The following is a 16,812-nucleotide window of genomic DNA, read 5'->3' on the forward strand; positions in this document are numbered from 1 at the left end:
TATAATGGACACAGCAAACCCGTCTTCACTTTGCTTTGAGTACAGAAGGAAGCTCTTTTGCCTAATAAAACTTAATACTTCTTAAAATGGCTTGTAGGGTAGCTTCACATGGACCAGTTTTTCTGCGAATTTCATGCTGCGGGTTTGCAGTAAAATCCGAGTCCTTGTACTGTGAAGTTCAATGGGGTTACATACCCGCAGCGAAATTTTATTTCCGCTGCGAGTATGTAAACCCGGCCCCCACCACCCCAGCAGCCCGCTGCATACACTACCTGCTCGGCTCCGCGGCTGAATGTGAGACTCCCAGCTCCCATCAGTCCCACTCAGCCTTTCAGTGAACGGCAGAACTGATAGGCTGAGCAGGACTGATGGGAGCGTGAAATCCGCTGCAAATCCGGTACGAGTGAAACTACCCATACTGTTGATTTCTGCTAAATTTTAAATGACAGTTAAAGCGTAACTATAAAATATTTTGACCATTCAGTTTTAGTTAGCTTAAGGCATGATAACAATTTTTGCAATATACATTAATAACCTAAAATGAACAGTTTTTTTAAAGTACATAAGGCTGATTATGCCCTTACAGCTCTGTCTGGCTCTGACTGACTTCTACATTCCTGCTGGACACGCCCCCTCCCTGCAGATCCGTACTTAGAGTACAGACTCTGACAGCAGCATCAGATAACAGCCCTGACACAGAGAGAAACAGAAACAAAACCACCTCCCCCACCTCCTAGCAGCACGTTCTCCCCCCTCACCTCACAGAGATCACATAGCAGAGCTGAGGGTGTTGTGTGTGAGGAGCAGCGCAGGGGAAGAGCTGGATGGAGGCACAAGTGTATCCAGTGCCACCATCACTCCAATGTACTGCATGGGTGAGTCACTGAGGGAAGGACTACAAGTCCCAGCACAACACAGCTGTAGTCCTTCCATAGTACATATAACACTCACTATCAGATGTCTGCAGCAGGTGCCCCAGCTCCATGGCTGACATTATCCTACAGTGTGATGACTGTATCTAATCCCACTGTGTGTGATACCATCTGCTGGGGCTCTGTATCTAATCTTACTGTGTGATACTGTATGCTGGGGCTCTATCTGATCCTGCTATGTGTGATACATCTGCTAAGGTGCTGGTCAGTGACTGGAGGGACCCAGCCAGGGAGATGAGGGATAGGCCACGCCCACTTTTATGCAGCCAGGGAAAAAATTCATTTATTCTTATGAGCCAAACAACTGGGGATATCTCAGCCAGCTCACAAGCTATCAACGCAGTTTAGGGCTCTTTTTAAAGGGTAACACGTGGGCTTTTTATTTGAGGAATTACATTTTTTGGCTACAGAAATTATAGTTATGCTTTAAACTTTTTAAAAGGAAACGAACAGCAGGTTAGAGACTTGCTGTTATGTTCCCATAGTGCACAGGATGCTGCCTGGAGAAGATGGATGCAGCCATAGGGCTGCATGGCAAAAATGGCTGTATCCATGTTTTCCAGGCAGACCTAGGGCTGCATCTATCTTCTCCGGGCATCAGGATTCAAATGCTGAGCATTAGGGTTGGTGCAAACCTGAACTGTGAACTTAATGATTTTGAAAAAAAATTACACCCAGTTCTGGCATTTGTTGGAGAAACAGTGAAACGTTTTGGTAAACCCTTTTTTTGATACAAGTTTAAAATATTTGTTAACATTGGTGAGAGTAGAGAAAAACTGTCTAAGTTGCCCATTTCTACAAATCAGAGTTTAGCTTACAATTTAAGAAGCCCATACCTGGATATAATGTGGTATTAGAAGTTTGATTATAAGACATGTGGCTGGTTACATAAGAAAATCTACTGAAAAATGTATATATAAAGGAAAAACAAGGCCACTTTCTTCCAGCAACTGTTGTCCCCAATATGAGTGTAGTTTTGCAGCTCAGTTCTATTGAAGTGAATGACACTTAAAGCGACTCTGTACCCACAATCTGACCCCCCCAACCCCCCTTCCCCCCCAAAACCGCTTGTACTTTCAGATAGCTGCTTTTAATCCAAGAACTGTCCCGCGGTCCGTTCGGCAGGTCATTGTCATAAAAAAAATTGCAGCCTCGTGCCCTACGGCCTGGAGCATTCCTAATGATGAGAAGGGCGCGGAGGAAGGACAGAGGGGTGGTGCAAAGTTAGGGCACAAATACGCCCGTAGGGCACGGAGCTGCAATTTTAAAAGTAATTTTTTATGACAATAACTGCATCACCTGCCAAGCGGACCGCAGGACAGATCTTGGATTAAAAGCAGCTATCCGAAGGCACATGTGGTTTTGGGGGGGTCAGATTGTAGGTACAGAGTCGCTTTAACTGTAATACCCCACACAGCCTGAGCACAGGGGTGTTGCTGGTTTTGCAAGAAAGTAGTTGTGTTTTTTCTAATTCTGGATAACCCTTTTAATAAACCCTATTTAAATAATGGACATACATACTTTTTGCGTATTTTGAATGTAAAATTTTAGGTTTAGTGCGCATTCATATTTTCCATTTTTGTATGTTCTAATTTGTAGAGTCAGCTTTAAAAAGTGACCCTCCCTTAAATAATCAAACACCTATTCTTGGATCATCTTCAACAACTGCTCCTAACCAGACACCAGGTAAAGCATGATACAGATGCATTCCTGTCATTTCACAGGCACATGTCAAAAGTATTGTAAATGTCAGTGCCTATTTAAAGGAGAAGTCCGGCCACAGGATGTTTTTTCCCAAATGCAGGGGCACTGGGGAAAATATCAAACCTCCCCAACTCGCCTCTCCCCATGCTTCTGGTGCTATGGATCGCTGCTCCAGGATATCCTCCTGAGCCAACCTCACAACTCAGTTGATGGACTCGAGGGCTGTCCATCAGCCAGGATAGGCATTTTTCTCCGAGTCGTGACATCATCACAACTCTGAGGGAGGGGAAAGGCCTTCCGGCGTAGGTCCCAGAGTCGGTCACACAAAAAACACGGACACAGGGAGAGGTAGGTAAGGACTGCTTGTTATCCTCTCCCCTGCTCCGACGCCTGTGGGATCTTTCATATGGCCGGACTTCCTCTTTTTAACTGTTTGCTACATTGAGTATATATTGTATTTGTGTGTGCAGTCCTGCTTTTCCAACTTTCCAACACATAGGGGGAAGATATATCAAGCTGTCTTACAGTAAGATTCTCTTTGTTGCCCAATTGGGCTGATTTGGTTCTCTGGAGCAGTGTATAAAGGTCCTGTGCAGCTCGTGGCACATACTGACCGTGGCTGCAGCAGCAGCTTTATACCGGAGAAAATAAGTTTAAAGTGACACTGTCAGCCCCCTTTGTGCATTCTGACATCTCTACACAGGTGTAATGGGTAAATTTAGCGGTTTTTATACCTTATTTTATATCATACGTCATGGTGCTTGTTCAAGTAAAAAGTGACCTTTTATCAACAGCAGATTGTGTTAAGTGGGTGGGGCATCGCGGCATTAGCGCCATTTAGCCCCGCCCACAATGCCACCATGGCCCCGCCCCCTCACCGGACATTGGCGCAGGCTAGCTGAAAGGTCTGGGCCCCACCTCCTCTAGGTCGGGCCACCAATGGGCTTCAAGGGGGCGGGGCCAACAGTGGTGGTGTGGGTGGGGGCTCGTGGCATTGGCGTCACTTAGCCCCGCCCACTTAACACAATCTGCAGTTGATAAAAGGTCACTTTTTACTTGAACAAGCACCATGACGTATGATATAAAATAAGGTATGAAAAACGCAAAATTTTCCCATTACACCTGTGTAGAGAAGTCAGAATGCACAAAGGGGGGTGACAGTGTTACTTTAAACCCCTGGCGTGGCAGGTAGTCATCTGGGTGGCCTGTGTCTAGTCACTGCTTTCTCCCTGTCAGTGCGCTTGGTGGGGCCAGTAACAGGCCTCTCTGCCTTTCACTCATTCCCTTCAAGCCTGCTGACAGGGAGATGACTACCTGCCGCACATCAGTGGGATTAAAGGGGTTATCCAGCGCTACAAAAACATGGCCACTTTTCCCCCTACTGTTGTCTCCACTTCAGGAGTGGTTTGCAATTAAGCTCCATTTACTTCAATGGAACTGAGTTTCAAAACCACACCTAATCTGGAGACAACATGTGACAACAAAGTGGCCATGTTTTTGTAACTCTGGATAACCCCTTTAAGCTGCACAGGACCTTTATACAGTGCTCCAGAAAACAAAATTAGCCCAATTGGGCTGATTGATTCACTTTATAGTGTCATTGTCATTATAACTTTCAAACTCTAAATTGTCAGTAGATGTGATATAAAAACAAGTTTGCAATTTACAATATATAAGGGACCTTCTGTGTGTATAACTACAGAGAGAAGACTGCACAGTAAATGTCAGAGGTGTGTAAAAAGCTTAATAGATGAGTATTAGAGATGAGCGAACCGGGTTTGGGTTCGAGTCCATCCGAACCCGAACGATCGGCATTTGATTAGCTGGGGCTGCTGAACTTGGATAAAGCTCTAAGGTTGTCTGGAAAACATGGATAAAGCCAGTGACTACCAGATCAGCGCTCGCTTATTCCTTTATTGTAATATTGTGGGCTTCACTTTAATTCATATTTGAAAATTTTTCAGAATCGCTGGTAAAGTCCAATGGTCCCTCAGCCACTTATAACCCAGCAGCTAATATATTCGCTGAAGACATCATTGATGAGTTTGAAAGTGGAGGTATTTTGTTTTGTTTTTGTTTTGTTTTTTTTAAAGAAAAAAATTGCTGTTGTTTTGGGATAAAGGGTATTAGTTAATTTTTCAGATAAACACAGGTGTAGGTCTTGGGGTGGGGGATGTATGTGTGGGGGGGCTTTAAAAATCAAACATTCTGTAGTTCTACCAAGGTTGCCATACCATTAGCAAAATGTTACTATAGTGGGATTCCCAGTGCTGTTGATAGCTCAAACATTGATTTTGGACATAGCAGATCCAGGTTTGACTACAGAGATAAGAAAAATAACTTGCTATTTCATAGGTCATACAGTAGGAAAAAAAACACTGAGGTGTGTAAAAAGTGTGTAAGTTATTTTACTGAAATCGGGTGTTTCAGCTGCACTATAAACACAGCCGACATATTCCTCTTCTTATTCTGTTAGTTGCTATTTAATAAAGCTCATACACAACAACCCTTTGCAGAACCAAATTCTAGCAAACGAACAAGGAAATTTTGGGATATTTTTAAAGTGTTTTTGCCAATGTGATTCCTGTACTACTACTCAAGGCAATGACCAGTCTCAAGGTAGTATTGTCTGATGAAATTACAGAGCACAAGATAATTGTGTATGTACTCCGTTATTTGTTTGTAATATGTTTTCTTTTACAGACACCGAAAATAAATCCAAAACACAGCTGTTTCCTGTTTCAAGTTCCAGTGACAGAAAAAAATTGAAGTTTACTTTATCATCAAATAAGCCCCAAGGTATTTGTGGGGGGAAAAAAACCTTGATTCATTATGTATTACTTAAAATACTTTATTGTAATATTGTGGGCTTCACTTTAATTCATATTTGAACATTTTTCAGAATCTGGGGTAAAGTTCAAGCAGAGGCAGAGAGCAGAGTCCAATGGTCCCTCAGCCACTTTTAACCCGGCAGCTAATATATTCAGTGAAGACATCATTGACGAGTTTGAAAGTGGAGGTATTTTGTTTTATTAAGTTTTTAAAGAAAAAAATTGCTGTAAGTTTGGGATAAGGGGTATTAGTTAATTTTTCATACAAACACAGGTGTAGGTCTTCGGTCTGTGTATGTTGGGGGGGGGGGGGGGTTCGGACTTTATTTGTGTTTTTGACATCTGGTCCCCTATCCATCAAGATTAACTATGATAACTAGTTGAAAAATCAAACATTCTGTAGTCCTTCCAAGGTTGCTATACCGTAAGCAAAATGTTACTATAGTGGCATTCCCAGTGCTGTTGATAGCTCACACATTGATTTTGGATATAGCAGATCTAGCTTTGACCACAGAGATAAGAAAAATAACTTGCAACTGCATAGGCCATACATTAGAAAAGACATTGAGGTGTGTAAAAAAGCTTAAAAGAGAAGCCTGGTGAAAATCTTTATTAATACACTAATTACAGGAAATGCTTATAAACTGCTTTTTTCCCTGCACTTACTACTGCATCAAGGCTTCACTTCCTGGATAAAATGGTGATGTCACGACCCGACTCCAAGAGCTGTGCTGGCTGTGGCTGCTGGAAAGGATGATGGCAGAGGGATGCTCAGTGTCCCCCTGCCCTCATCCTCTCCAGCAGCCACAGCCCGCACAGCTCTGGGAGTCGGGTCGTGACATCACCATTTTATCCAGGAAGTTAAGCCTTGAAGCAGTAGTAAGTGAAGGGAAAAAAGCTGTTTATAAGCCTTATAAAGTGTATATTGGTGATTTGTATAACTTTTGAGGGGCAATACAATACTTTAATAAAAATTTTGGCTGGACTTCTCCTTTAATAGATGAATATATACACAGAGAAAGCCCCAAGTAGATTGTAAGGTCAAAATGGAGACCGCAGTATAACTTTTGGGAATCCAGTTTCCAGTGTAAAGGCCCTATTACACGGGGCGATGTTGAGGAGGAAGCAAGCACCGACCTGTCAGATCAGCATTTGTTTCCACCTTGTCCACTGATCATTGGCCCTTTTTAGGGCCCTTTTACACAGAAAGATTATCTGATAGATTATCTGCCAAAGATTTGAAGCCAAAGCCAGGGCTGGATTTGAAAAGAGCAGAAATCTCAGGCTTTCCTCTATGACCTGGTCTCTGTTTATAGTCTGTTCCTGGTTTTGGCTTCAAATCTTTCGCAGATAATCTGTCAGATAATCTTTCTGTGTAAATGGACTCTTATACGGGCCAGTGACCAGGAATTTTATTATTATTTATTTATAGAGCGCCCTTAATTCCAGGGCGCTATACAATAGATAGGGTTAACAAGCAGAAACAACACAAGATCAAAACACATTACATGAAGACAAATGGCAGATTGGTACATGGGGGAAGAGGACCCTGCCCGCGAGGGCTTACAATCTATAGGGTACGGGAAGAGAAACAGGAGGTAAAGTGCAAATGTGCAAATAAAGTGTGATGCTGAATTATTATAGGTTGTAGCCTAGTTTGAAGAGATGGGTTTTCAGGTTACTTTTGAAGGACTTGATGGTGGATGAGAGCCGGGTGTGTCGGGGTAGTGAGCTCCAGAGTATGGGGGAGGCTCAGGCAAAGTCTTGGAGGCGGTTGTGCGAGGTACGAACAAGGGGGGAGTGCAGAGGGAGGTCACTGGAGGATCGAAGGTTGCGTGAGGCACGGTAGCAGGATATCTGGTCAGAGATGTACGGAGGGGACAGGTTGTAGATGGCCTTGTACGTCATGGTCAACAGTTTAAAGTGAATACGTTGGGCAATGGGTAGCTAGTGTAGAGATTTGCAGAGTCGGGAGGCGGAGGCAAAGCGAGGGGAAAGGTTGATTAGTCGGGCAGCAGAATTTAGGATAGACTGGAGGGGATCAAGGGAGTTAGATGGAAGGCCAGAGAGAAGGATGTTACAGTAGTCCAAGCGGGAAATAATGAGAGCATGTACCAGCAGTTTGGTAGAGTCAGGGGTGAGAAAAGAGCGGATTCTGGAAATGTTTTTTAGGTAAATGTGGCAGGAGGTGGTCAGGGCTTGAATTTGGAATGAGTGTTCCTGGAAATGCTCATTCTCCTGATAATCAGCCCATGTAGAAGGGCCTTAAAAATTCAAAATACATCCTTACACAGGATTTGCTTACATAAACATCAATGTAGTTTTAGCTCACCGCTTTTGGCAACTGTTAGCATTGAACGTACACTAGATGCAGGTTCCACAAATTTTATTGCTGAAATTTCAGGGCCTCATAACTTCATAACCTCATATAGCAGGTGTAACTATTTTTACAGATGCTGCCAAAAGAGTATACCCGAAGCCTCCTCCTTCCAAGTCTGATAATAGAAGGCCAGCCAGTAAATCAAAGCCTTCCTCTTCACGAGCATCAGGTACTGTACACTTACAAATTTTAAGTATAATATCTAAAATGATACAGACCCATATTAAATAAGAAGTCCTGCCTCCGGGGGCTTTTAGAAAAAATGGGAAAAATAAATAAGGGTATTAACTTGCGTCTTTCTGTGCATCTTGGGATCTCCGGCGCTGCAGACATCTCAGCCAGCTCAGTGACTGGGGAGGGACACCGTTCCAGTCACTGATTGGCTGAGCAGGCTGTCCATCAGCCAGGAAGAGCATCTTTTTTCCACGAGTTGTAGTGTTCTCACAACTCAGGGTAAAGTGCTTTCCGGCGGGGGTTCCAGGGCCAGTCAGGCGGTGCATCGCGGGCACAGGGAGAGGTAAGCGATGCTTCATTCTTACACACTCCCCTGCCATGTGTTAAAAGTTAGACAAGGCCGGACTGTTAGACTGTGTATCTTTACTGACTTAAAGGGCTTTTTGGGGACTTTAACATTAATGGACATGCTTTTGTGTGTGATCAGTAGTGAACAGACTTTCAGAAGTCACTGATTTACACAGTGAAAGGGCTGAGACATTTATATGAATGGGACAAGTGCCTTTGCCAGGCAGAGCTACTTACACAGATGAGACGCTGGGTCTGTGTAATCAATGAAGGGGATGCAGCACTTGCAGTAAGAAAAAAACTAAATATAAAAAATGACATATCTGTTCTTGTAGCTTTGCTGAGCTGTCCACTTCTGTCTTAACGTGTTACTGTCATTTAAAAAAGATGTTGTAATAGATTATGTCCGTGCAGTCCGTTTTTAATTGGTGCAGGTTGATCAATGACAATAGTCGATCAGTATATAACAACTGCATTCGACTCCAAGGCTGATGCTTATAATGCAATCTCTTTATTTATATTTGCACAACATATATGATGCATTCATAGTCGTTAGTATACCCAATCAGAGGGACGTTTCGGTCGAATGACAATTTTCAATCAGTTATCTGTAGATAATGATACATGTGTACATTAGTCCTTAATCTCATACACCACTTATCATATATCATAAGTACATGTCACTAATGTACTTCATTCATAAATCAATTGGGAGAATTATCCCAATGATGGATAAACAATACTCCCACCAGTATACAAATGTTATACCAGTCTCTACACGTGTAAAGGATCAATCATAAATAAGGAATGCAGGGGCAGGCGGCATTCATATACTCACACTACTGATGGCTGTAAGGAAAGCATATGTACCCAAAAGAACAGTATGCCTAGCGGGAAGAAGAAGAAGAAAGCATGTGTGAATAAATGTGAGATCACACTATAAGAAGAAAGCGTGACCAAAGAATTCCGTTACCCGTATCATCTTAGTTACAGTTGCAGATGGTGTCCGGAGCGCTATCTCAGCGTCTACCCCCATCTTATATAGGGCATTAATGATCCGTGTCTGTATCACATGACCGAACCATTGCTGGGTCAATCCTGTGTCTGAATCACGTGATCGGGACTACTTCCGGATCACGTTCTCTATAGTCTAGATGTGACGTACTAGTGAATCGCATGTGACCGGAAGGCCACTTCCCTGTCACATGATGTGCGTTCCATTTCTAGCCTCGTTATGGTTTCTAATCATGTTATATAGAATCTAAGGCCGTCTCGTAGTTGGCGCATGCGCACTTCTGTTATATTTGGACTAAGTCTAAATCATATGGTTAGTATGGTAGTGCTAAAGATGTTAACATGTCACATCACAATCCCATACCCCTACCAATACCTAGATATAGCTGGGAAAAGTGTGCAGCTGTGTGCTTCACTCTCTGGCTTGTTTCTCAGTACGTCTACAGAAGATGAGCTCCATTATAAGTCTGTGAGGCCTGTTTCCTGCAGCCAATCAGATTTTGCACCAGAATAGGGCATACAGCGCACAGCCATGCAATTCTATCTATAACTTTACTAAATTGCATATTTTTATTAAAAGGTTTTTATTTTTTTTGTAGATAAATGAAACCAACCCTAAACAGTCTCATGATAAAAAAACATTACACTGTACAACACTGGATTTTCAAATACAGTGATGCCTTGGATTACGAGCATAATTCGTTCCGGGACAGCGCTTGTAATCTAAATCACTCTTAAACCAAAGCAAATTTTCCCATAAGGAATCATTGAAATGTAGACAGTTGGTAGGACACCCCAATTTTTTTTATTCTAAATAACAGGTAAAACAAACCGTTAGAAAGCTGGATATATCATATTATAAGTTACTGTACAGTATAGCAATCAGCATGTGGTGTTTAATGTATAGTAAGAGCATAAGAATGAAAAAACAGCAGCAGTTTGTAGATACAGGATGGAACTGCAGATCCCCATAATGCAGTAGTGTATAACAACAGGCTAAAATAGAGAAGCGGGGCTGCTGTCAGAGGTCTGTGTGGTCACATGACAGCAATGGGGAAGGGGGTTGTTCAGCATGGACCAATCAGAAAGTGAGAATCAGAGCTGTGCAGGAGGACCGTGACAGAAACTTTTCTATACAGCAGTGTGAATGGCTGAGTGTAAGGATAGGCACAATATAGCAGCAGTATGTATAGCTGAGTGTAAATGCAAGCACATTATAACAGCAATGTGTATAACTGAGTAAGGCCTTATTCACACGTTAGTATGTTTTCCTGGAAGAAAATCTGGATGCTCTATTTTTAATTTTTTTTTTATCCGCAATCCGCAAAAAAAAATCCCGTTTTGCATCCGTATTGTGTTCCATATTTTTATCAGTTTTTTGCGGATCCGCAAAAAAATGTGTAGTGAATAAAAAAGAGGGGATGGCAAAAATGTCAGTAGCTGTCCCCACCCCCCAAAAAAGGTCACTTGGTCGTCTGGGGGTCATTCTCCAGTCATTTCAATCAGGCAGGATATTTCTGGCAGGAGGAGCGTAGTGATGTCACAAAAAACGGATCCGTGATATGGATGGTTTTGCGGATTGCAATGTACTCTCCGCAAATTTTGTGCTATCCATAGACTTCTATTGGGGTGTCCGTTCCGTAATTATGGACCCTATTACAACATTTCCGGGATTTTTTTGTCGTGCATTGCGGATCCGCAAAAAAACTAGAAGTATGAATAGCACCATTGAAAATAATGGGTTGTAATGGAATCAGTTTTTCCTGATCTGGGAAAACGGATGAAAAATACTGACGTGTGAATTAGGCCTAAGTGCAGGTACATTATAGCAGCAGTGTGTATAGCTGAGTGTGAGTGCCGGCAGATTATAGCAGGAATGGAGAGGAAGGAAAACACAAGGGCTGAAAGAGACTGCAGGGAACATGAAGGAATGAGCAGGGCATATGTGGGCACAGTATACTCTCTGTCTGGGGAGAGAGGGGTTACAGCTATGGAGAGATTACCTCTACAGTCCTGTCCCCTGATGCAAGTCCCAGCCTGAAGTGGATCTGCTATGATTTGGAAGGCCAGGGAGGCTTTCTGGGTCAAAGTACAGGGCTGTAGACCTCGCTATGCAGACCATGCCCCTCCCCCAGTCCCTCTCCCACCCAGTACAGGGAGCTCTTAAACCAAAGCAATGATCTTAAACCAAGTTACAATTTTGAAAAACTGTAAGCTCTTGCAAAATGCTCCTAAACCAAGGTACCACTGTATTGTGTATATAAAAAATATATAAGACACAAACGGGATACATGTCTCACCTGCAAAAATGTATAAAAATCTGCATGTAGAATTACATAATCCATTAGCCATAAGAGAAACAGATTGCTGAACTCTGGGAGACCAGCCAAACGACAACACTGCCGGCTGAGGCTCCACGGGCTCCTCTTTTGCATAATCCATTAGCGACTGAGAGGTTTTGTCATACCATTAGCCACAGAATGGCTAAAATCTGCAGATTTTGCTTCCATAGGCCAAACCTTTCCAGGAAAAGAGGCAATCATGGGGTATCTCATGTGAGGTATAGCTTGTAGGACCTTTGGCTCTCTGACCTTCCACCATAATTTGTGTATGAGGATGGGAAGACATAGAAACACTTTGTTGAAGAGACTCAGTAGGTTTATGGTGTCTGATCTCCGGTAATCATAATCTAGTGACAGAGAAGCTGTACAGAATGATGTATCCCCTACTTGTTCTGTGTAGCTGATCCAGAGAATATCCCCCTGAATAACATGGACAAAAAGTAGTCCTCTCCATTATGTGCGTGAGCCTAGTAGTCCTCAATATTCATGAGATTCTGAAAACTCCACCCACCAGCTGCTGATTGGCAGTTATCTATCCATGCTGTGTATAGGCAGTCACCTGTCAATCAGCAGCTGGAGGGTGGGAGAGGAATGATGGAATTAATACACCGATCTGTTAAGCATTTCTGGCACTAGTTTATGCTGCCCTCATTTAAGGTGGAATAAAACTAGTGACAGATTCCCTTTAAATAAATGGGCTTCTAGAGACTTTGTCCTAGTTTTCAGTTTACAAAACCATAAAGCTTTATTATCTGTGATTGTTTCAAAACCAAACAAAAAAAGCCCTTTTATTCTCTAAAAGGTTATGTAAATTGTGATTGGGTTATTCAAGTATATTCAAAGTGCTTTTCCTTAGATTTGGATAGGACATTGACATGCCCCCACTTATGCAAAATAGTAATATAGTAATTGTAAAATATTTATTTCTTTATTACAGATTCTAGATCGCATTATAAGATGCATCCGCAGCACCGTGGCTTACAAAGAGAAGTGAACAGCTCTGTAAGAGGCATGACTACAGGTTAGTCTTTCAAGCTGCAATACCTGTTGTGAAAGATATGTTCTGGGAGAAGGAGTCCTTTTATTTGTGTATCATATTGGCAGTTCTGTATAAGTAAAGTAAGCAATTACTACCATAATTCTATATGGCATGTGCACTGACGGCCAATTTCAAGTTGCCTTCAGTGGAGTGCATTATTTTATTAAAAATATGTCTATATTTTACCTTTATTTGGCAGTGTTAACATAGCCATGAAATGAATTGGCAGCGCAGCAAGGCAGTAGGGAAAGCTAAATGAATGCTGGGCTGTATAACCATGATGAAACTGTAGTTTTGCTACAGCTGGAGGGTCACCAGTTTAACACCCCTGGTTTACAGAGCACTACAACTACATGGTGCTTCAAACAGAGAGTGACCATGCAGATCAGTGCAGTAAGACCCGGGCATCATCATCATATTCTGGCTTGTGAGGGCCAAGATTAAAAATTATGAAGCCCATGCTTAGTAAATAGAAACGGGTAGAAGACTAGCACTCTAGTGTAAGGGCTCTCTAACACAGGGTAATTATTAGCTGAAGGTTTGCTCATTTGTCAGCTGGTAAGGGCTTTTTGACCAATGAAAAAAAAAATCATGGCAGCAAAGGGCCACATGACCTAGTAATTGTTCATATAGTTGTCCTGCACGACTACCTAGGCATGTAATGGGCCCTGTAAACAAGCTCACTTGCAGAGAGGCTCAAGAGATCTGATATGGCCCTAAAGCACAGGGAGAAGGGGAACACCAGGTCAGGCAAAAAAATGCATTACAAGGTAGGGCTGGGCGATAATGGCCTAAATCAATATCGCAGTTTATCGTACATGTAAACGATAACTATGACATGCCCCTTTTAAAAGCCACACCCCTTTTGAAAACCCCATTTTCCGATGGTAATACAAACGTGGATTTATTTCATATAGCAATGTGCAGCAAACTTCACAAGTAATACACAACGTTTTGGCATCTCCTACACCATTTTCAAGTGCCACTTCAAAATGGCATAGGAGATGCCAAAACATTGTATATTACTTGTGAAGTTTGCTGCACATTGTTATATGGAATAAATTCATGTTTTCAGGTTTGTATTACCATCAGAGTATTTTTTACTAGCTGACTTGATCCAAGGTCTGGGATTCGTCTGCTGGCACCCACAGTCTGTTTATTGTGCTGCCTATATTTTTTACTGTATCTATCTATCTATATACTAGGGGGGAGATTTATTTAAACTTGGTGTAAAGTGAAACTGGCTCAGTTCCCCTAGCAACTAATCAGATTCCACCTTTCATCCCTCACAGACTCTTAATAAAATGAAAGGTGGAATCTGATTGGCTGCTAGGGGCAACTGAGCCAGTTTCACTTTACACCATGTTTGATAAATATATATACACACACACACACACATATATACATACATACGCTTGATTGATTGATAGATAGATACAAAAAAGAAAAAAAGCAGCACTGCTCAATTGGCGTGGGGTTGGTGCCAGCGGACCTAGGTCTTGACTCTTGACCGTATTCAAATAGTAAGTGGATAGCCCAAGGCACTCAAAGGGTTAATGGTGCAAAACATAGATGCACTGTTTTTTTTTTAAATAAATCTACGTTTTGCACCGTTAACCCCTTTGAGTGCCGTGGGCTATCTACTTAATAGATAGATAGATAGGAGTCCTATCTATCTATCTATCTATCTATCTATCTATCTATCTATCTATCTATCTATCTATCTATCTATCTATCTCTCTATCTAATATCTGCCCCCAGTCACTGCCCCCAGTCACTGTCACATGCTGTTCTGGACCCCCTCCCGCACATACAGTTGGGGTCAGGTATAGGTCTGCACCTCCATGCTCCACCGGGCACCGCTCTCTCTCTCTCTCTCTCTTGCACAGGAATCCTTTGCCCCCTGTCACTCATTGTTGTAGCGCATATATCTGCCGGCAGCATCCCGGGCAGATCGTCACACACAGCTGCTTCCAACACTGCCAAAAGATAACGAGGCGTGGAGGATTCCTGTGCGGGACAGAGTGCGGTGCCCGGTGGGAGGAGGATGTTCCGACCCATACCTGACCCTTGCAGCCACTTTATGTACGGGAGAAAGGAGGCAGGGCACACCGTGCATCTTCCAGAGCCGCCCGGAAGCGGCAGCAGCGCTGAGCACACAGCACGCCTGTGCGCAGTCTGTCAGATCTACAGCCTTCCTCTTCAGGAAGATTAACTGAGGGGAGCAGAGCATGCGGCCGGAGGCAGGGGGGAAATATCGCAGATACCCTCCTGGCAGAGTTAAGGTCTTTTAACCGATGCCAGAGACTGTATCGGTATTTTGACGGTATACCGCCCAGCCCTTTTACAAGGTAGACATTATTTTAGTTAGATTTAGTTTAGTGTAAATATCTTTCACTTGACTGTCTTTCTGGTAAATTCAAGGTTTCTTCTGATTGTATTCTCCTATGCTTTTTGTTTCACTGCAGCTCAAACCCCAGTCTACTCAGCTCCCCAGGTAAACAGGGGGACTCCGTTTACACAACCCAGATTTGCGCCCCCTAATGCTTCATTTCCACCAAGACCACCACTCTTCCCTATAGCAAAGGATGACCCTGTGAGTAAATTCTTTGAAAGCATCAAGAATATGGAAGTTTCTGAAGTAGCTTCAACACTGAGCAAAATAACCGCTACAAATCCTGCTTTCAAAGGTAATGTATTTTTGCCATTTTGTAAGAATGCTGAGCTAAAAACTTTTTAGAACTGTGTTTATTTAGCATGTGTTTATTTAGCATGATTTAATAGTACAATTACTGTTGTTATATTGTAAAGGTGTGACTTGTGTAGGAATTATAATGAAATATTAGAACAGAGGAAAACATCAATGCATGCAGTGGAGCAGATCTGAATAAACAAAATGCTGAGTTTACACAGTTTTTTTGCAGTTTGTTTTTTCATCCTTTTTCCCCCCCAAAAAAACGGATTAAAAAACATGTATTTGTGTTCATCCATTTTTCCCTTTTGACTTCCCAATCAGTTTTTTAGTGTACACAAAAAACGTAGTCAACCACATTTTTATGTACGCTAAAAATGGATGGTGTTTCGACTTGTTTTTTTTTTTTTTTATTAATTTTTTTATATATATAACAGAAGTCAATGTACAAATGGATGCACACAAATACATTTGATTTTTATTTCCGATTTTTGGAAAAAAAACAACAACAAAAAACCCAGTGTGAACCCAGCCTTGGCTGCAATCACTACAAAGACAGTGTAACATATTCCAGTCAGAAATCTTCCCTTATAACATCAACTTGATATACACTGGGATGAACAATGAATGTAAAACCTATGATTAGAGTGGAGTGTAACCTTGGATGCAAACATTATCTTAGACGCTGTATGTGGGCAGTGTCCTATATCTTATGTTGAGATGGTAAGTAGCATTTTTGAGGGAAGACTGGTATTATAGTTGCACACTGCATTCAATGTTAATGTTAGGTAAAAGTTTGTTTTATTTGTGGGAAAATTCTATTGTGGGAATAATCTAAAGTTATAGGAAAATATAAAACTAACAAATTTTTTTAATCATTTATTGCTTTTAATATTTTTACTTGTTTATTTTAGGAATTCATGTCCCAAGCCTTATACGCTATTTAACGGAAACGGGGAAACTAAAACAAACACCAAGTACGCAGCAGCTGAATCAATGACGGGATGCGGTGTTTAATTTTTTTTCTGTTTAAAGAATAAATTGTAATATTTTCATTCATTGTTGTTTGACCTTCAGGTATGAAAATGAATCTGTTTTGTAATTATCTGTAAATATATACATATTTATATAAAACTACATCATTGATGTAAGAGTATTTTTTTTTTTAATGTTTACTTTTCTTTTCTTGCAACGGACTCGTCCTATTTTGTTTAACCCCTTAGGGACCAAGCCTATTTGCACCTAAAAGACCAGGCTCATTTTTCAAAATCTGACCTGTCTCACTTTATGCGCTTATAGCTCAGTGATGCTTTAACGTATGCTAGCGATTCTGAGATTGTTTTTTCGTCACATATG

The 16,812-nt window shown here is 41.8% G+C and overlaps 1 protein-coding gene across 2 annotated transcripts in view; it reads left to right on the plus strand.

Annotated features, from left to right (window-relative positions):
- Positions 1-16,593, plus strand: part of LOC138783493 (uncharacterized) — a 58,204-nt gene extending 41,611 nt beyond the window's left edge. For both annotated transcript variants that reach the window (XM_069958262.1, XM_069958261.1), the window contains exons 16-23: positions 2,532-2,618; positions 4,601-4,693; positions 5,340-5,435; positions 5,539-5,655; positions 7,921-8,016; positions 12,663-12,746; positions 15,233-15,454; positions 16,371-16,593. In XM_069958262.1, coding sequence (XP_069814363.1) covers positions 2,532-2,618; positions 4,601-4,693; positions 5,340-5,435; positions 5,539-5,655; positions 7,921-8,016; positions 12,663-12,746; positions 15,233-15,454; positions 16,371-16,456 — 881 coding nt within the window. In that variant the 3' untranslated portion in view covers positions 16,457-16,593. The remainder of the gene's footprint in view (positions 1-2,531; positions 2,619-4,600; positions 4,694-5,339; positions 5,436-5,538; positions 5,656-7,920; positions 8,017-12,662; positions 12,747-15,232; positions 15,455-16,370) is intronic.
- The last annotated feature ends 219 nt before the right edge of the window (positions 16,594-16,812 follow it).

Source organism: Dendropsophus ebraccatus, chromosome 2 (genome assembly GCF_027789765.1).
Source record: "Dendropsophus ebraccatus isolate aDenEbr1 chromosome 2, aDenEbr1.pat, whole genome shotgun sequence".
NCBI classification, from domain to species: Eukaryota; Metazoa; Chordata; class Amphibia; order Anura; family Hylidae; genus Dendropsophus; species Dendropsophus ebraccatus.